Genomic DNA, 22,245 nt, shown 5'->3' with positions numbered 1-22,245 from the left:
GATTCTCATGCACGTGCAGCCAACAAATCTGCTGCAACTGTGTGATGCTATCATGTCAATATGGACCAAAATCTCAGATGAAAATTTCCAGTAGCTTGTTGAATCTATGGCACGAAGGATTAGGGCAGTTCTGAAGGCAAAAGGGGGCCAACCTGGTATTAGTAAGGTGTACCTAATAAAGTGACTGGTGAGTGTATATTAAGACATGTATAGCAGGTTTGTATGTTCATACTCATCATGCACAAGTTAAGTTTTCAGTTTTGTTTTATTGCATATTTGACAAAAATGTACATGTGATGTAAAATGACTATAAATAATGTTTCCAAGTGAGTGACTTCAGCTCATCTTAGATGATCATTCTGAATTAACAAATCACATTTTCAATATTCAAGCATTCACATTTTCTGCAGTAGAAATACAACTTTTTTTTAAAAAAGTTTATCATTCTAGCTTTTATCATCAAATACTGAACGTGTCCACTTGCAGTTATTCACTTTCAGACTGAACACAAAAATGAACATCAAGGACCTCAAATACATTCAAAATAATGTATTAGTATAAAATTAATGAAAAGTCTTGAATTCAAAGGCCTCATGGTGTCAAAGTTCTCCGTTATTAGATATTAAAACAGTAATTATGAGACTATGTTTACACATGTATTAGTGTTGAAGTGTGCAAGCTCATTTTTTAAGGCCTACGCAAGTATGAAGCTTTTTTTACCCATTATTGGAGTGTTAAAGTTGGAGCTAAGTAGCCACATTATCTTGGTCACACCCTCCAAAACAATTCACCCTTATAAGTTTCAGTGTTATTCGGGAGTGTGTGTGTGTTTAATTCTATAAAAGTGTCACAGGCACAGCCATGTGAAATGTAAACAGTTCTCGGCATTTCTTTTGACTCCAAAAGCCAGACTCCAAGAATCCAAATCGTTCTGCGATCCGAGAACGAGAATGAGTTTGCGATGCAGTTCATTCTGAAAACACTCTTACTGGGCAGAGGAAAGCCAGCTCTGGATCCTAACTGGCCAGAGAATCTGCCTATCATTAAAGTGCAAGCATATATGGCCACTATTTAATTGAATGACCATGTTTGTATGATCAAAGGCGACTTTGTTATTGGTCACGAGAGAACGGCGCCTCCCTCAGCAGCACATTCTGTTAAACTGGGGATGTCAGCGTTCACACTGAGGTTTTGGGGGACGGGTCTTGAGGACACCCTTTGAGTGGCTTTGTTCTCCTTCCACTTCTGTAAACTGGAGGAATAGTCTTGCGCAGAAAGTCTCTCTATTTTCTGTGCTTTCACCAGGTCAGACGGACAAATAGTGTTAGAGAAGGCACGAGACAGCATCCTGTGACACAGAAAGAAATAAAAAATATATTGCACCATCATTAACAATCACACGTCTGCAATAAAGTTAGGCTAAACTCAAATTAAATGTGTAGTTCACCCAAATATGAAAATGTCCTCACCACTTACTCATACTAAAGTGATTCTAAACTTTATGCATTTATTAGCACGAAACAATGTTGGAAAAAAGCAGCCACTGACTTGAATAAAATTTAACAAAAAAAAAAAATTTAAAATGCTATGGAAGTCAGTGGATGTTTTTTCCCCAGCTTTCTTGAGTACATATATATTAATAATAATAATAATAATAATTTGTTACATTTATATAGCGCTTTTCTGGGCACTCAAAGCGCTTTACACAATGGGGGGGGGAATCTCCTCATCCACCACCTGTGTGCAGCATCCACCTGGATGACGCGACGGCACACCGCACGCGACCGCACACCAGCTGATTGGTGGAGAGGAGACAGAGTGATGAGATGCCAATCATGATATGGGGAGGGTTAGGAGGCCATGATGGACAGAGGCCAGTGGGCAGATTTGGCCAGGATGCCGGGGTTAAACCCCTACTCTTTTTCGAAGGACATCCTGGGATTTTTAACGACCAAAGAGAGTCGGGACCTCGGTTTAACGTCTCATCCGAAAGACTGCGCTCACTGAGCAGTATAGAGTCCCCGTCACTATACTGGGGCATTAGGACCCACACAGACCGCAGGTTGGGTGCCCCCTGCTGGCCTCACTAACTCCACTTCCGGCAGCAACCTAGCTTTCCCAAGTGGTCTCCCATCCAGGTACTGACCGGGCGCAGCCCTGCTTAGCTTCAGTGGGCGACCATGTGAGAGTTGCAGAGAGCTAGCTGCTGGCAGTGTTTAACAGAAGAAGCTCAACCAGGTCTGCAACAAGTGAAGAATAAATAAATGATGACATCATATTCATTTCTGAAAATGTGATCTCTAGGGAAAGACAATTAGCTCTACAGTTGTCATGGTAACACAAGTACAGATCTTATCTATTTAGTGGAGAAAGACTGAAAACTTGTTTGACAAGGATACATTTTAGTAACATTTCTCAAATGACAGAGGCGTACCACTGCTTTTTTAATCTCTAATCATGCCGAGTGTTATTCAGGTTCCTTCCTTTACTGTGAATGATGCATGCAGCACTTTCTTAGAAAGTAGCAAAAATGAGAGACGCCAAAAGTGTCAGGCTATTATACACAACATGAATTTTGAGAATTTAAGAAATTCTGTGAAATTTATCATACAACTTTATTTAACATTATAACAGTAAAGGAATACAATCCTGTCGATATTTACTCTTCCTCTACTTGTTAGAAACCTGTTTGTGTTTCTTTCTTCTGTTGAACACAAAATAAAAAACGTTGGAAACATTTCTTCCATAGTATTTGTTTTATCGACTTCCATAGTATTTGTTTTATTCCTACTAATTAAGTCAATGGTCAAAAGTTCTTATCATTTTTCAAACTATCTTCTTTTGAGTTTAACATAAAAAGGAAACTCCTGAACATATGGGGTCACTAGAGGGAGAGTACATTTTCAAATTTGGGTGAATTGGGTGAATATCCTTTTAAGATAAAAAAAGCCTGGCAGAAGATTTAAAGTTTGCTCAATACATTTTCAAAATTCAAAATTTTATAAATATTTATAATTATAAATGCTGCTCCTCTGATGTGTGAAATGTACATCTGGTTAACATTTATTTAATAAAAAGCACAATTTAAATACAGTATACTTTCTAGAACTTTAACTAAGGAAAAAATAAATAATCATGTTCACAGATTTACATTTTTCAGGATAATCACTGATAATAACAGACATAAACTATATATATGTATATGTATGTGTGTGTGTGTATAAATACACACACACACACACACACACACACACACACACACACACACACACACACACACACACACCAAATTTCTACCTTGCAGTCAAGAGAAATCTGCAGATTTTGGCAAGAAATTCACTGAACTTTATATTTATTACAACAGTGAAGGAATAGTTCACCCCAAAATACAATCCTCTCAATATTTACTCATCCTCTACTTGTTTGAGTTTCTTTCTTCTGTTAAAAGCAAAGGAAGCAGCTATTGACTTTCATAGTATTTCTTGTTCCTAGTATGAATGGTAATGGCTGCTTTTTTTTTTTTTTTATAAAAATTCTTCCGAATATCCCGTTTTATGTTCAACACAAGGAAGACATTCATAAAAGTTAAAGTTTAGGACTATTTGATTGTGAGTAAATAGTGAGGACATACTGCTTTTAAAATAAATAAATAAAAACTTTAATTTTAATGGGAAACTGTTATTTTTTTATGTCATTTGATATGTGCTTCATTATCCACTTATTAAGTGTGACGTGTATATATATATATTTATATATATATATATATATATATATATATATATATATATATATATATATATATATATATATATATATATATATATATATATATATATATATATATATCCATGCCTAATATGCGATGGCCAGAAAGTGATTAATTTTTTATAAATTGTTAAAATGTTGGTGTTTGAGATTCCAGAGACTAAAGTGTACACCATGATTTTATATCAAATTCAATTTAATGTGTGATTACTATGACTAAAAAGTGGAAACAGTATTCCATACGTTACGACTTAACAAGCAGATAAGTATGGAAACATACAATACTGCACTCTTGGTGCATGCTAATGTGAGCAGAATTGTAGCTGTTGAAATGCAGCCTTTACTGCAGCCACTGTGAGCCATGCTTCACTCTGGTTAAATATATATTATAAATAGTCTTTATGAGTTAATAAATCATTTAGTAATTTTGGTTTTATTTAAATTAATCGGCCAGTCAAGTGTGTCAGAAGTGAGAAGTCAGAGGTGAGTTTTTTGCAATGCTACTGTGGTCATATGACTGGTATGCGAGTAAACTATTTCCAGGATATGTGTAATACCTTGGCAGCAGGGCCAGGACTGTGGTAAGCACGCATACTAAATAGTAAAGCGGCTCAGACATCATTTTTGTCTCAATGCCGTAAGGGTTTGTTGGAGAATTGCATGTGACGCATGTAATGCTGAACAACAGGACGAACGCATAATAGAACAGGCCACTGAAGATCAGCAATGAGGCATGTATCCAAGTCTGCAAAAATCACATAAGACAAGCATTAGCAGAACATTCACAAACAAAGACATTGTTACAGTGGTACCATTTGCAAATTGCTTATGCCAAAGTGTCTAAACAGCATTTGTTAGAGTGGTGTGCAATGGGCTATATGCACAGCTAGTGTTTTTCAGCCAATGATGAACTTCGGGTGAGAGCTTTATGTGACTATATTCAATTTCATAAGGTTCCTTTTACAGCATAGATGTTTTAATGTAATTTAAATATAATCAGTTAAATAGACTTAAGCATTCATTTAGCTGTTCAAGCGTAAAACAAGACAAAAGACTGTTTAAATGAAAGTATCGTCTTTAGCAGCAGGCCAGCACGGAAACTCCATTGAAAATACAGGGGTAAAATTAATTTCCCTATTTTAAAGACATGGTGCGGAAAAATATAATTTAATGCAGTGCTTTTTGTTTGGTCTGAGACCCGATTTATATCGTATCTCAGTCAGGCAGTGATGACAATTAAACGCATATAGCCCATTTGGCTGATGAGGAATACAAGCAATCAAAAGATATTTTGTCTTTCATGTACAGTTGTTAGGAAATTAGTTTGTAGCAATAAGATTTCACCATGGGTGAAGAAAGATGTCAGATTTACAATATTGGTCAAGGGTTTTCCAATAACTACATGGTAACAGTTTAGTTTGGTAAACACATTCACTTAAATCTTTGGCTTTCGATTAAATAAACTCTTTATTTGAAATAAAGCTATTAATTTATTCATTAATAACTAGTAAGCTAGATGTTATAACAGTTTGCTTCATATATATATAGATATACTGTAGGATAAAGTTAAAAGATGTAACCATGATCATGCCGAATAAGTAATTGTCGAACATGTGCTTTATCAGAACTAATATATAATCGGGCTGCACAATATTGGAAAAAAACTAACATTGCAATACTTATTTTTTCCTGCGATATTGAGTACAGTTTCACCAGATGAAATGGTTTGGTAGCAGAGTGCATCTGCATAAAATACAATAAACCAATTACAAATATTGATAAACACAGTAAAGCAAAATACAAGTGAATAAACTTTTTGGGAAGTCTAGCAATATTCAGGAACACAAATTGAATAATTAAATGTCAAGTATAAAAGAATTCAAATAAATGTTTTTATAGTTACAAACAGTATTTCTTGTGCCTGAATGATTTACCTGACTTGAATTGTTCACACAGTCACAAGCCTCTAAAAACACTTGCAAATGACAAACATTTAAAAAACTTTACAATTAAATGAACGTTTTCAACTGTGGTTCCTGCTCAACTATATTCTTGATTCGACATTGCAGATCCTATGATGTGACTATTACAGATGCAAACATTGCGATATCGATGCTGAAACAATATAATGTGCAGCCCTAGTTTATATGCAGCTACTTTATATGCAACTAAAGTTATAAGTGAACATGTTTTCACATACTTGTGTTACTAATTAAATAGAAATAAATAAATAGTCTTTTATGCATGCTAACTTTGTATTTTTTAATTTATTATATTATATATTGATTATTACAGTAAATATGCAGTAAAAACAGTCATATTGTGAAATAGAAATGCAGTTACTGCAATACCTATCCAGTCTCCAGTCTAATTTGATCTTCAGAAATCACAGATTTGTTGCTTAATAATTTTTTTTTATTATATATTAAATTGCTTTACAGATTATAAACAAATCTGGAAATAAATAGATTAATATTATTCCAAGAGCAAGTGTGACTGACTTACCAATGTGCGACTCTCTATGACTTGATGCAGGAGGATGATGAGGAGAGCAGAGCCATTGATTGGAGAGGCAAAGGAAAACACCCCAATATCAGACCCTGCATACGCCTGCATAGCATATAAAAACAATACGATGTGTTATATCTCAGTAACGCTCTGAATGGAACAGAATTACTCGAATAGATAAGCAAGAATTACAAATACAAAACTGAAACAAAATCAAACAAAAACAATCTTAATGTACATTTAAAATAATACAATCTTCAATTTAATTCGGGAACAATGCAATTAAAATGGCAGAATTGGTGTGACGTCAGATAGAATTTCATTTCAGGAGTTTGAAACTGTTAGTACAAAAGTTAGCTTTTTTTTTTTTTACTGGTAAACATCTTTAGTCTTAAGTTTAATCTATAAATAGTCAATGCTGATTTTGGGACTTGTGGAGCTGAGCATCAAAGGATTTACTCTTCAGTGTTTGGACTTTCAGCAGTGAAAATTAAACCACACCGAACTGAACTTCAACTCTTAAAAACTAAACTGACACAGTTTCAATCTACTAGATGTTAAGCTGCTTTGACACAATCTACATAGTAAAAGCGCTATAGAAATAAACAAAGATGAATTAATTAAGTAACAGGTAGGTGTAGCTCTGAGGCTCTGCCTACTCCAACCTGGAATTATTCTCTGGTTGATTTCCACTATTTGTTCTGATGACATCACACATAACTAAAAACATTAAACAAAAGTGATGCATTTTAGTAGACACTAGTGTCATTTTAGGTATAAACGATACTGGCACTCTAAATAGTCCTTTATGATGCACTCTTGTCAGACTGCAGAACATGAACCCCATTTCACACTGAAGGATCTCAGCAGTCATAATGTCAGTCGACAATCAAGACACAGCTAAAACTAACATACAAAAAGACTCATCTGAACTTGTCTATCCGTTATGTATTCTGAAATGGTACTATATTGTCAAAATTATTTAAAAATTAAATGTTTAACATTAAAATTTATTACAGAATCTGTCAGTAACTTTTATATGTATTTGTTGTGTATTTGCTCCATCGTAACATCTAAGCAAGTCAGTTTGCTTCAATTATACAGCTGGCGCAATAAGGTGCAAGGGGTTTTTGGTGCGATGTGTTGCTACCTAATTTTCCTGTTTGTGCCACGTTGTTAAGATAGTAAATCCATTCGCACCGCTTTGTGGACTCATGGGTGTGTCGGTTGAGAAAGGGGGTGTGTTAAGGCACAATGTTGGCTAGTGTTGCTATTTTGAGGAACTAAAATGTTACAAAAATTATTATTTTCTACATAAAAAAAAAAAATCTACCTCCATGCCTTCATCTCAGGGGCTTTTTCAGGTTATTCATGACAATTTGTATTCGTATAATGTTATTTTATTAGCAGTGTTAGTTATTATATGCATATTTATATTTAATTTAAATAAAAAAAAGCTTAGGTTTGTCCATCTGTTGGGTTTTGGACCATATGAGGCATAAGAATAGGACATGTGTTTGATTATAGCTCCACACTTTGTTATTATTGTTCATTTATTTGTTTGCTGGAAACTAAAACTGAATATAGAAATGCAGATGGTTTGTTTAACTGTTTTCTCACTAGTGAAGCATTCAGTTTTTCCACTTACAAAGTCTGCCATGTAAATAGCAAATGCGCCATGACTTTTAAAGGGAATAGGAGATGAGACTCTGACTAGAACTACAGATAAAAACTTTAAAAAAGTATATCAGGGCATTTAAATGAAGAATTTGACAGTGACTTACAAAGTAAGGTATGAAGAAACAGACAAGGCTTTGGTAAAAGGCATCGAGAATGTTCAGCCAGAAGGTTGTTGGAAGATAAGCCTGAAAACCACACAAAAGTCATCAATATTTTCAGACCATATCTAAAACACCTGATGAGCTGAACATGAAAAACAGAAACGCTGTGTGTGACAGAATGACCACCTGTGAGTTTTGTCCAGACTTGTAGAGATCGGGCAGTTTTAGGAGCGTCTCTGCAGACACATCTTTATCCAGCACACCGTATACGAGTGGAGGAACAGAGGTGAAGAGCAGGTTGAAGAAAATTAGGACCCAGGAGTTGGTCATGGTGCTGCCTGAAAATCCACAGAAAAACTGGTACCAGAACAGCAGGTTCACGTACATCTACATAAACAGAGAGGAAAAAAAGAAGAAGAGGAACGAGTCAGGACTGCAAGATAACGGCTGTATGAGGAACTGTGTAAATTTGTGCATTACCCACCACATTCTTATAGAAGAAATAGAGGATCATGTTAGCCAAACGGGCGTAGCACCAATGACCATGAACCAAAATCAGCTTTCTCAGGAACTTGAATCGAGAGATGGCAAAGTCACTGGACATCACTGCCTATATATGGACAGAAAAGACAACATACACAGTTAGAGATGCTTTAACTATAAATGTAACTGAAAGGATCCAAACTAGGTAGGATGGTAAGGTAAAGTGCATTTTGTTTCTCTTTAAAATAAGAAAATGAACTCATATGAACTTATATGAATTCATATAAATAAACAGATCACCCCCCAAAAAGTGCTAAGTGAAAAACCTAAGTGGTTTCAAACCGAAGATATTTTGAAAAATGTTTCAAAAATGGTACAGAGTACAAAAAATATTAAAGTTAATGGTTACCAACATGCTTCAAAATATCCTTTTTTTGGGTTCAATTAAAGAATGTAACAGTAACAGTTAGGCAGTAAAATGTGATTTATTTAAATACATATTATTAATTTAACATCTGGATAATTTCCTGAAGAAAAGTAGAGTGGATTCTTCACAAATTAATTTTCTGCAACTACAAAGAAACAAACATGTTGTGTTGTGTGTTTGTTTATCAAGAAAATATATACAAATGTCCAGTTAATTTGAAGACTTCATAAAGAAATGCAATTTAAAATGAATTTATGAATGTGGAAATGCAGTGAAACATCAACATTATTGTATGCAACACATTTGTTTTGATCAAGAATTACAGTAAGAACAGTAGTGTGATTCAAGCTCAAATTATATTATGAAATCTATCTATATAAATCTTGTTAAACAAACATTTAAATGTCTTAATAAAATAAGTTTAAAAGTTTATTTGCTGGTTTTAATGGTTTTGAAAAATTTCCTTTTTGCTTTTGCTTTTTTTAAAGTAAGCATCACTAATAATGAATGCATTAAACTTTAATCCATTAATCAAGCAGTCTCAAAAATTCTCAAAAGTATTGTATATCACTCAAAAAATCTGAGTTGGTTTTTTATAATGGTTTAAATTAAATTAATCTTTATTTCTATTGAGCTTTTTACAATGTAGATTGTGTAAAAACAGCTTAATGTGGATGTAGAAAACTGAATAAAACTGCATAATATAATATGACAATAATACAAAATATTTATGTGATTTCTGAAGGATTATATATTACAAAAGATGTCATAATATTTCACTATTTGTTGTATTTTTAATCAAATAAATGTTGACTTGCTAAATAGAAGAGATTCTTTTAAATATGCTAAAGCAAGAGATTCTTTTAAATATGCTACAGCAGTCTTACCAACTTCTGAACTGAATTTTGTCATAATTAGCCAAGATTAATAATGCAATTACACATTTATACATCATCCTGTGGATTGAGGTTTATCCAGCTCAAATTAACCATCATTAATTGCAAGGTATTAAATTCTTAAAGCGATAGAGCACCTAAATATCTAAATTTACTCACCGTTTATTCATTCTAATGTCTGATGAACACAAAAGAAGATATTTTGAAGAATGTTGGGAACCAGCAGCCATTGACTTAATAAGAAAAGGAAATACTATGGAAGTCAATGACATTCTTTGAAATATCTTCTTTGGTGTTCAACAGAATAAATAAAGCCAAAAAGATTTGTGAAAAGTGGAGAGTAATAATGTTTATAATATGAAACTAGTTTTCAGCTTGTACCTGCATGCCCTCCTGGCCTGAGATCCCAACGCCAACATCTGCCATCTGAATCATACTGACGTCATTAGCTCCATCACCTACACATCAGAATCACACATTTCGGTTTGTCCCACAATTTACACCGCCAACCTGATTTCGCCAAGTAGGACATGTTTCTAAATAAACATCTATGTCAATCAACCAGAATTAAAGTATACTTTACCATTTATGTTAAGTTTAGGCTTAAGGTTAGGTTTATGCACTTCTACGTGAGTGTTCTACAACTATTATAATAAATAATTTGCAGCCTTTGTTGGGTTTAGGGTTAGGGAATAGGTATGGATTACATTTTCAAACAAAACTGATGTTCCAGGATCAACATCGATCGCGTCGTACTAGGCAAAATCATGACGGGCCAATTTACACTGATGCTCAACCTTCATTAGACCCCTCGCTGCCCTCTCTCACCTATAGCCAGGGTCATAACCTCAAGCTTGTCTCGGACCAGCCGAACTACTTGGCTCTTCTGCAGGGGAGTCGACCTGCAGCAAATGACTGAGCGACAGCAACATGTGAGATCCAGGAACGCCCCCTGCAGCTCCTTCTGCAGAGCATAGTCCAGCGTACGGCCATCGATGACCAGCACACAGTCAGAGATACAGTCTCCTTCAGGCTCGTCTGCCTTTGTGACCTGCTGGACCTCAAGCTGCAACTCCTGAAGTCGAGCCTCACATGCTTCCTGAGGGACAAACAACACAGAGGAAAAAATATAGTATAATATATACAGTTGAGGTCAGAATGATTAGCCCCCCTGTTTATTTGTTTCCTCAATTTCTGTTTAACGGAAAGAAGATTTTTTAACACATTTCTACACATAATAGTTTTAATAATTCATTTCTAATAACTAATTTATTTTTTTCTTTGCCATGATGACAGTAAATAATATTTGATTAGATATTTTTAAGTCACTTCTATACAGCTTAAAGTAACATTTAAAGGCTTAACTAGGTTAATTAGTCTAACTAGGCAAGTTAGGGTAATAAGTTATTATATAATGATGGTTTGATCTGTAGACTATTGAAAAATTTTGCTTAAAATAATTTTGACCTTAAAACTGCTTTTATTCTAGCTGAAATAAAACAAATAAGACTTTCTCCAGAAGAAAAAATATTATCAGACATACTGTGAAAATGTCCTTGCTCTGTAAAACATCAATTTGGAAATATTTGAAATAGAACAAATATTCAAAGGGGGACTAATAATTCTGAATTTAACTGCATAGTTGAAGTCAGAATTATTAGCCCTCCTGAATTATTACTCGTTACCCTTTTCCCCAATTTCTCTATAACAGAAAGAAGATTTTTTCAACACATTTCGAAACATAATAGTACTAATAGGTAGGGCTGGGTGAAATCAAAATCTCAATTAATTGAACATTTTAATTGGGTTATGATTAATGAATGATTATTTTCTTTTTTTTGCACATATTTACTGAAGTTTTTTACAGTAAAAATTCTCACTTTAAATAAAGGGTGCATTGCTGGATTTTAAAATAATTGAAGGTATCACACACTGCCTATATTCTATGATTATTTATTAAACATCAATGTTGAACAACTGAAATTAAAACAAAAATGGCCTAAAACGAGCAGTCACTTTTCTTACAAAAGGTAAAAAAATAACTTGTACCTTTGGAAACCAAACAAAATATTTTTTAATGTTTTAATGAAAATTAAAATTAAGCAGTATCATTTCTAAATAAAGTAACCCTTGTATATCCTGTAATTAATATTTTATTTTATAACATTATAATATAACAGTGCATTTCTTGCATCTTCTGTAAACAAATTTAAACATTTTCTGTAAATATTTTAATGTAAATAAGAATTTTAATGTAATGGAAAATATTCCTTCTTAAAGCATCTCTGGCACAGCTTCCAATCACCATCAGTGTAGTGCAAAGTAAGGCTTGACTAAAGATCTAATGTGGCTTCAAAGTGGATGCAGAAGTGTAAATTAGCCTTAACTGCATGCCTTCTTTGTGAGGTTTTGAAAGTGTCGGCGTTGGCCACGGTGAGGCGTATAGACCGCATGAAGGACCATATGCTTGACCATATGCTTGCGCTTGACGCAGAAGTATAAACAGAGCGAGGTCATAGGACTCCACACACAGTAGGGAAATAATAATTGACAAGGAAAAATTTGATCGATTATAGGTTCTCAATGCTAATTTAGATTATTTTTAGATTAATTGCCCAGCCCTACTTAAAACTAATTTCGGATTTCATTTATCTTTGCCATGATGACAGTATATAATATTTTACTAGTTATTTTTCAACACACTGTTCAGCTTAAAGTTACACTTAAAGGCTTAACTAGGCTAACTAGGTTTACTGGGCAAGTTAGGGTAAATAGGCAAGTCATTAGCTGTTTCCATCGATGTGCATAGATTTTGAAAATGAAAATGTGCATAAATACATTTGCACGTAACTGATAAACTTTTTGTTCAGTAAGAAAAGATGCACATAAACTAGGATGGAAACACTTTTACCGAAAAAATTCCAGTATGTAAATTCAAAAAAAGTGATGTGATTTTATTATAAGAGATCATGTGATATGTGTGAATGAACAAACCAGCAGGCTGAGCACACTGCAAAACATCTGAAACGTTGTTTTGGTCATTCTAAAAAGCCTTAATCACTTCACTATTAGTGTTAATATATCATTCATTGTTCATTACTTGTGCATTACCTGTCGGCAGTGTCTTCTAAGGCGCAAGTCATTTATTAAATAAAGAAAAATTGATGCAACTTCTCCTATCGTAGCAAATTCTGTTTTTACTGATGATATTTGGCGCCAGTTAATTAGAAAGTGACGATTTAGTTCTCTTGGACTTATTGGATGGAAACGCAGCTTTATTCACACGTCTTTTATGCAATATTCCAGTTTTGCGCATAAATTTAATTAGCATCTTTGGATGGAAACAGCTATTGTTTACACGATTGTTTGTTCTGTATACATTAAGAAATACTGCTTAAGGGGGCTAACAATGTTAAACCTTGACTGCATAATAATGTATTTTTTAGGGGGTTCACTTTTATTGATAGGACAGTGGAGATTTACAGACAAGAAAGCGTGGGGAGCAGAGAGAGGGGAAGGATTGGCAAAAGACCTCGAGTCAGGAATCGAACTCGGGTCTTCGTGAGCACCCAGGTGGCATGTGCTGACACACTAACCACTAGAATATTGGTGACGACGGACAAAATGAAATAAATATAATTTATGTAATCGCTAATTTAAAAAAAACCTTCTTGTTAAGTGTTTTCAGCCCTGTAGACTGCTCTTTATGTTATTGTTGATGTTCTGAAATAGGGACTTTCGACTACAATGCGGGACTATTGACTGTATCGTTTGTTATTATTTTCTTGGTTCTGTTCACTTTCATAATTTGAAAAAAAAAAGTTTAATGCATCTCAACAGTGAGTAAAACGGTTCACTTATTGGTCAAAGTACACCTGTTCATGTTCTTCTGCATCACCATCAGCAGTTTATCTGTTGTCGTGACACTTATGCAAAAAGGCATGTAGTCAACATTCCAGCACAATCTGATAAATGATGTCTAAAATGCAGTTTAAGCGGGAATCAACATCATCAGTGCATAATTCCTGCAAAAACATTGACGAGCAATTGCACAACATTTTAAGATGAAGAGGGTGTTCTCTTTGATGTTCAACTGATTATTAATGTGCTCACTGAAAGAATCATACACCGCTGCTTTATGTAACATATGCAAATTTCCTGTTTTGTATTATGACACCGCTTGATTAATTGGGACAGACAGCTTTCTCACCTCAACTAAACCACTCCTGACTTTTATTTACCAACTTATTCAGATAATCTCAAACACATTTATTTATAGAAAGGAAGAAATAATAAAATGCTAACACAACACTGCTTTAGTATTCATACAGTTCTCATTAGTTTTAAAATTCTGAACTTTAATTTTTACCATTTCATCAAGTTTTATTTTGTTTTGTGCTGTCAAGTAACTGCACTGAGTGGCCAATGCTATTTATAGCAGGGTAAAAATACAGCTGTTGCATACTTGTAAACCCTCCTGTTTTCCCAAATATTTTCCTACATTGTACAATTCTATCACGTTCTCATCCCGTGAAGTATTTTTTTCTCTATTTCTCCCATATTTTATCTTTCTACACTCAAAAAAACATTTTTTTTAGTTGTTCAAACTACTTATTAAAAACTTAAAATAAAATAAAAAAAGGTTGAAAAAACACAATTCTTGAGATTTCATTGGGACAACCTAAATTTTTTATGTTCAATCCACATAAATTAGTTAAAAGTGTTAAGTTAACTTAATCGATTTGCGTTGGGACAACATTAATGAATTGTGTGGAACCCTGCATTTTTTACAGTGTACAAAGAGTGGCAAGAAACATTACAGAGCCAATACTCCCTATATGCAACCCATATCGCTGAACCACCAGCGGACGCCCTTTGTTCTTAAATGTAAATCTTTTCAGTGCTTTAAATTTTATTTAGACATGAAAACACTTAAAAATAAATATAAAAACATTGGGATTTCCTTTCTTTCTATTACAGACACCGTTGCCCTTCTTAACAATCCACAAAACAGTCAGTTCATGTAGCCGCGTGTGACTGTTTGAACAGACATAAACACCTATTAATAATAATAATATCTGAATATGTCAATCTTGCTGGGTTTTCTTTTAAAGAAATGAGCATAAAAAGTTAGGAAAGCAATCGAATACTTTCATCATAGATGTGTGCATTTTTAAAGTGACACCTCTGTTATTTAATGTAATCAAACGAACAATCAAAGTAAGATATTAATTTGCTGCTCTTTAATCAGAATACATTATACAGTGAAGGAAAGGTTAATGAGATTTGATAACTTGATTCAATTTCTTTATATTAGCTATTAATTTTAACTATTATCTAATGCATAATATTTATTCTATCCTTTGTTTATAATAATAATAATAATAATAATAATAATCATAACTAACCGTTTCGCCTGGGGGGTATCCCATATTTTTTATAGTGTAAAAGCAATTAATTTATGAAGCAAAATGTAAACATGCAAACAATGACGGAATATTGCAATGTCAGATGCTGAAGGATACATCAATGCTGACTTCAAAATCAGTTGACCTTAAGAGATGTAAAGCAGAATTTAGATACGGTTGTGCTATGATGTGTTTCAGCTTTGGAATGCTTTCAGATGCAGCCATATTTTTGTATTAGTACACCACAAAGACACAAACATTTGAAACACATTGTACTGTATAAACTTCACATGTCTTGCTTTGCACTAGTCATGAATCTCCATTCTCAAGGAGCTGAGATGGTTAACTACCAATGTGCCATTAGTAAAAGAAAAAGTAAAAGAAATAAATGTTGGATAAATCCAATGACTCTCTAACTTCTGTTTGTTCCAACTTACATTTTTCAGAGTGATGCTCTGTTCTCAAAATATAAGGTATTTGTTGTGGAGTGAATTAAAATATTATACATGTTTTACTGCTGGCAGTTAGCTCCCTGCAACTCTTACATGGTCAACAACAAGTACCTGGATGGAAGACCACATGGGAAAGCTAGGTTGCTGTCGCAAATGGTGTTAGTGAGACTAGCAGGGGGGTACTCAACCTGCATTCTGTGAGAGTCCCAATGCCCCAGTATAGTAAAAGGGGACTTTATACTGCTAAGTGAGCGCTGTCTTTCGGATGAGACGTTAAACCGAGGTCCTGACTCTCTGTGGTCATTAAAAACCTCAGGATGTCCTTCGAAAAAGTCTCGGGGTTTAACCCCAGCATCCTTGCCAAATTTTCCCACTGGCCTTCATGGCTTCCTAACTATCCCCATATCATAATTGGCTTCTCTTCTCCACCAATCAGCTGGTGTGCGGTCTGTCGCTATATGGCTGTCGTTGCATCATCCAGGTGGATGATGCCCACTGGCTGGTGGTGAATGAGGAGATTCCCTTAATGTGTAAAGCACTTTGGGCCCTATCATACACCCGGCGCAGTGTGGCGCAAGGCGTGACACAGTAGTCTTTTGGTAGTTTAAGCTTGGCGCAAGTGTCGTTTTGAGGCTTTGCACTACGCTGTTTAAATAGCAAATGCATTAGCGCTCATTTTTGCGCCCATAGGCGTTCTGGTCTAAAAAGGCGGACCGCTGGTGCGTTGCTATTTTGAGAAACTATAATAGATTTTTCATTAGACCAAAACTAACCCGGTCTAAACTCCGGCGCAGAGTTGCGCCTCGCTTACGCACTGCTTAATACGCACAAGAGAGCAATAGGCAAATATCTTTACATATGAAAAATTTAAATATTAAGAATATATATATAGGATATAATAAGAATAGATATAGGATATAAATATAAAGGATTAAAATATTACAAAACATATTATTTTTTTAACTTACATACATATATAAAAACCACTGCTTTTATGTCTTATTCATCTCGGGAGGCTTTTTTAGTTCATTCATAACAATTTGCTTTTGTATAATGTTATTATTATTAGCAGTATTATTTATTATATCCATATTTATATTTGTTTTATTAAAAATAAGCTTAGATTTGCCCACCTGTCAGGTTTTAGACCATATGGGGCACAGCATGTGTTTTAGGATATAACTCAAGTTTTTGAGCACATTTTGCTATTATTATTCATTTATTCGTTTGCTGAAAATTAGAACTGAATTTAGAAATAGTTTTGAAACGAATATTTGCGCTTAACAAACAAAAGTAATTATTTATAGACTAATTGATATCTGTGCGTAAAGGTTTCCCTATCCAAGAGCGAAAGTGAAAGTGATCCATTATCTCTCATTCTAACGCAATAAATGCTCTGTTTAACAGTTTTCTTGTTTTCTTTGGTTTCTAATCTGTTTGCTTGTGAAATGCTCATTTTTTCCACTTAGACTTACTTTACGTCCTGTAAATAGCGAATGCGCTCTTGGCGCAACGCAGCTGACTCTTAAAGGGAATGGGAGATGAGACTGTAATTGGTTTATTCTTAAAACACACCTATAACTCATTAAGAAAATGAACTCAACCCTTTTAGACCATGCGCCAAAGCGCAAGACAGATTTCCCGTCCTTAAATTAGCAAAAACACGTCCTGACACGCCCTGAAAGCATTTGCGCCCTGCGTTTTGCGCTTTGCACATGGACCGTCAAAATAGAGCCCTTTGAGTGTCAAGTTTTATTTAAAGAGTCACCTACTTGACAAATGTTGCACTAGTCTGATGTGTTTATTTTACAACAATGTAATTTTAGTCTGGAACAAGTGGTCAGTTTGTTCCAACTATTTATAAAAGTAATATATATATATAATTTCCCTACAGTTACCTTCATCCAACATGTCTATTTACCTTGCTGTCACAGTTGGCCATCAGTATGTGGTCTGTGGGTCTGAGGAGTTTGCAGGCAAAAGCAATATTAATAGCAGTCTCTTGTTTGTCCCCTGTGAGCACCCATACTTTGATCCCAGCTTCCTGAAGAGCCTCAATAGTCTCAGGCACTTCCTCCTGCAGGCGGTCTACAATACCCGTCGCCCCTGTAAGTCAATAGTGAGTTAGCCTAGGACAAACAACATATTAAAAGATTCCATTGATGTCCTCATTGTCTTCATTTCTCACCCAACAACGTGAGATCAGTTTCCAGTCTCTCAGCAGATTCAAGCAGAAGCTCCTCTCTGTTTTCAATGCTGGTTTCAGCATACTCGTGTCTCTTCATCCAGGCTTCGTATTCCTGCTCTCCCAACACCTGTCCATAATATCCCAATGATTACCACCAAAATTTGATATCATGTTAGAGACATTTTAATACATGCTGTCTATGCAAAAAAGATCATTCAAATAAGAGAAGTGAGAGTGAAAGACGTACTTTTTTAGCAACACAGAGAGTGCGCAGTCCCTCTCTTGCATACTGGTCCAGGTGTCTCTGCGTCAGTTCCATAACCTCCCTGGAGAAATCATCTTCAGCTGCACGCACGCACGCACAGGCACATACGCACACGCACACACACACACGCATGCACGCACGCACACACGCGCACACACGCACACACGCACACACACGCACACACGCACACACACACACACACACACACACGCACGCAAGCCAAACTAAATATTTATGGTTTAACAATGGTGGGACAATATTGCATCTGAATGTTTAACAAGCATGACAGGACAATAAACGATATCGATAATAAAGGCAAGATAATTCTCCCTCAATAAAACAATAACCCATGTTCTATGAATGTTCGATGTAATGTTTACACACCAATGCGGAACTAAACAGCGCAGCTATTTGCGTCATCATTCATGCAAACAAAACTGAGTTCAGGTGAGTTGGCGGAAGTTAGGGCTGCTCGATTAGGATTATTAAAATCATGATTATATTGGTCATAATTGTAAAAACGATTATGTATTGATTAAACAATTAAGTCAAAATTATTAGCCCTCCTTTGAATCTTTTTTTAATAAACATTTCTCAAAATATGTTTAACAGAGCAAGGAATTTTTCACAGTATTTCCTAAAATATTTTTTCTTCTGGAGAAACGCTTATTTGTTTTATTTAGGCTAGAATGAAAGCAGGTTTAAATATTTTAATTATATTTAATTATATTTTATTATTTAATTATATTTATATTTATATTTAATTATTTATATTATAATTTTGATTGTCTGCAAAAGAAACTACTGTTATACAATGACTTGCCTAATTACCCTAATTAAGCCTTTGAATCGTAATAAATGTAATTTTAATGCTTGGTTGTGTTTATAAGATGCAAAGCAATGTGTGCTCATATTTCACTTGAAGGAAATCAGGTTATTTTTTCATAAATCTCACTTTGATTATACACAGCTACTCAGCGTAACGTGAAAACGACTGATATATTTCCTAGTTCCTCTGAAATGCCCGTCCTCAATTGACTCTGATTGGTCATGTGTCATAATGTGCTGCGATTTGCAGATCAGCTCCACGTCATGCCCACTCTCTAAAATAAAATCTGACAAGTGTCTGTAACGAGTGAAAATGGGGTGCGGCTCCTTTAATAGAGTTTGCAATTGTGTGTGTGTGTGTATGTGTGTGTGAACTGTCCGTAGACGCGTGTAACATGAGAAGCGCATGTGCGCGGGAGCGATGTTTATTTTTATTTTTCTCTAATGCTTGGATGAGGTTATTTTCTTTAATATACAGTGATGCTGTTGACAGAAGAATAAAGCACAAGATGTGGGATGCGACCTGTGAGAGCCTTGATTGATTTTTCTGCTGCTACACGAGTTAGGCGAGCTCTCCTGTATTTTTAAAAAATGTTACACGATGTCTTTCACATATATTTGGAATATGCATGTGTAAGTAATATGAATCATTCACATATCTTTTGTGAGTTTATTGTCTGAGATGTAAAACGCATGAAAAAGCTGCCTATAGAGAGACATGCACGCACTGGTAAAGTGTGTGTGTGTGTGCACAGCAATTTGACTGATAAATATGAATTTGTAGCTAAATTGTTATCGGTGCCAAACAGTGTTTACCATTGTTTACATCTTAGCTACAGCATACCGTTAAGGCTAGACACTGTACATGTCATAATCAATTTTAGCAAATGAAAACACAAACAGATTGTGGCTCAGAGTTTACAGCTTCTGCTTGTTGGAGCTGCTTATTCTTTGAAGAGATTTTAACCGAATCCAGCACTGAACCAGCAGAGATTCTGGAGCTGTTTTGTTAAATCATGCTTGCTGTGTATTTTATAATTCTCTGGAACATAATTAATATTGAACTGTAAGCACTTCTGTCTTTGTGTCGTGTCCTTTGGAAGCCCAAATACAGAAACAGACGAAGCTCTGTGGAAACAGCAGCATTTGGACGTGTTTTAGCTCCCTCTGCTATAACATTACAGCGCCTCTGGCCACGGCCCTTAGCTGCGCAGTGTGTGTGCGCGGTAAAGGTACGTTTGTGATCTCACAAGGCCCGGAAGTATTTTTTTGTAGTCCCCAAAATTCGTTCATTGTAGGCTTTGCTAAGCTAAATCTGTAAAAACCAAGATCTTTGCATTGAACTTTGAGCATTTTACATTCAGAGATGTTGTTTATGTTTACACAGCTGCCTTACACATCAACTAAAGTTTAAAATATGATATCGTAGTGGACTACCCCTTTAATCAGAATACTGGTACCTTGAAAAATATCTAATAAAATATTATTTACTGTCATTGTAGAAAATCTTTGTGACTTGCTCCCTGAAGCCCTGCCCACTGTTTCTTGAACCTCTCTGATGCACACATTGAAGGCCACCCACATGGTCCACAGCTGCACCTTATCACTCCAATCATCAGCCCCTTTAAGTAGTGTGGCTTCAGAGTAGCAGTATGCTCTGGTCTTTCACTGCTCTGGCCTCCTCATGTGTTGGTGTGGCTGTGCGCAAATTTGAGTTATGCTTTCTAGTGTTTATTTACGAAGTATTGCTTGTATATGCAGTTTTAAATTAGTTTATTATCAACGTTGAGGAGAAATGGCTAATTCCCTTTAAACCCAGGTGAGCAAATATGTACATTTTCTACCCCATTAAAGGTTTCTTTCTCATTATGTAGTTAATAACAAAAGATATACTACGTGTTTTTGGCTGTGAGACGTAGTTTGGACTAACTTGTCGGCGATTCTTCCTATAGTAAAGTCATGCAATGTGAAAGTCCCTGTTGCCGATCCATCTTGCAGTGTAAACAAAGCAGCGACGAAATGCCAGCCCAGATAGTCATGCAGTGTGAAAACATCTGTGACAGGACTACTTTGAAAATCATGCAGTCTGAACACATGCGCAACAGCATGCCATCTTTCACGCTTTTAAAAACATGAATGACTTGAATGTACATCAATGACTGATGCGCATCCCATGCTGCAAACGTTACATTACAGTACATGCTTTTAGTAATATTCACGTTAACCTGAGATTTGCAGATTAACAAATGTAAAAGGGGCGGTATATGATGCAATAATCGTTTTATCTCGATTAATGATTTTCATAATCGTTAGAAGCCGAAATCGAACTTTCGATGAATTGCACAGCCCTAGCGGAAGTCAATGATTTTAGATTATAATAAAAAATAAAGAAAGAAATATATAACACATCACTCTCCTCTATAAACAAGTATATGGATTAGCATTAAGACTATGGAAGCTTCAGAAGAAGAAATACTACACAATGCCATAATACAGCATTACAGAATACAGAATAAAATATAAAACTACTCTGAAAAAAGAGAGTCATATACACAGAGGATGGCTTGAAGCTGAATAAATTATAGCGTAATTTACATTTTGGGGTGAACTATTTTTTAAAAAAAGGGAGCATCTTGATCAGAGATGCCCAAATTAGGGCACACAGGCCAAAGTTGGCCCATGGTAACCTTTGATTTGGCCCACCATCCCATTTAAGAAGAGAGCAAGGACAACTGGGATGGTTTAGAGAATGTCATTTCATATTTATTCATTCATTCATTCATTTTCTTTTTGGCTTAGTCAATTTATCAATGTGGGGTCGCATATGTCCAGCATATGTTTTACACAGTGGATGCCCTTCCAACTGCAGCCCATCACTGGGAAACATCCATACACACACTCATACACTACAGACAGTTTAGCTTACCCAATTCACTTATACCACATGTTTGGACTTGTGAAGGAAACCAGAGCTCCCAGCTGCCACCAGGCTGCCCCTATTTCAACTTTAATGTAACATTTTATAAGTTTGTTTTATTGTTAAGCTACAAATAAGCTAACCGTTTAAATTTAAATGGTGTAAATAAGTCAGATTTAGTTTAAAATGTACATGCTGCCACTTGACGGATAGAGGACAATTCAGAGACTTTGGAGAGCAAATTAAGGCAAAGGCAGATTCTGCTTTACTAATGTACTCAGCATTGAACTACAATGTGTGATAAATGTGATTGTTTATTTTTTTTAA

At 35.1% G+C, this 22,245-nt stretch overlaps 1 protein-coding gene across 3 annotated transcripts in view; it reads right to left on the bottom strand.

Moving 5' to 3' along the window:
• Positions 1-246: 246 nt before the first annotated feature.
• atp10d (ATPase phospholipid transporting 10D) overlaps positions 247-22,245 on the bottom strand; it is a 59,544-nt gene continuing 37,545 nt past the window's right edge. The window contains exons 13-23 of one of the 3 annotated variants that reach the window (XM_005156574.6): positions 18,156-18,253; positions 17,909-18,035; positions 17,642-17,826; positions 10,689-10,959; positions 10,242-10,318; positions 8,539-8,664; positions 8,241-8,441; positions 8,058-8,138; positions 6,271-6,375; positions 4,323-4,510; positions 247-1,348 (exon numbers count right to left, since the gene is read on the bottom strand). In XM_005156574.6, the coding sequence (XP_005156631.2) occupies positions 1,120-1,348; positions 4,323-4,510; positions 6,271-6,375; positions 8,058-8,138; positions 8,241-8,441; positions 8,539-8,664; positions 10,242-10,318; positions 10,689-10,959; positions 17,642-17,826; positions 17,909-18,035; positions 18,156-18,253 (1,688 nt within the window). In that variant the 3' untranslated portion in view covers positions 247-1,119. 3 annotated transcript variants of the gene reach the window in all.

Source organism: Danio rerio, chromosome 13 (genome assembly GCF_049306965.1).
Source record: "Danio rerio strain Tuebingen ecotype United States chromosome 13, GRCz12tu, whole genome shotgun sequence".
NCBI lineage: Eukaryota > Metazoa > Chordata > Actinopteri > Cypriniformes > Danionidae > Danio > Danio rerio.
This window is presented reverse-complemented; position numbering and strand designations above follow the sequence as displayed.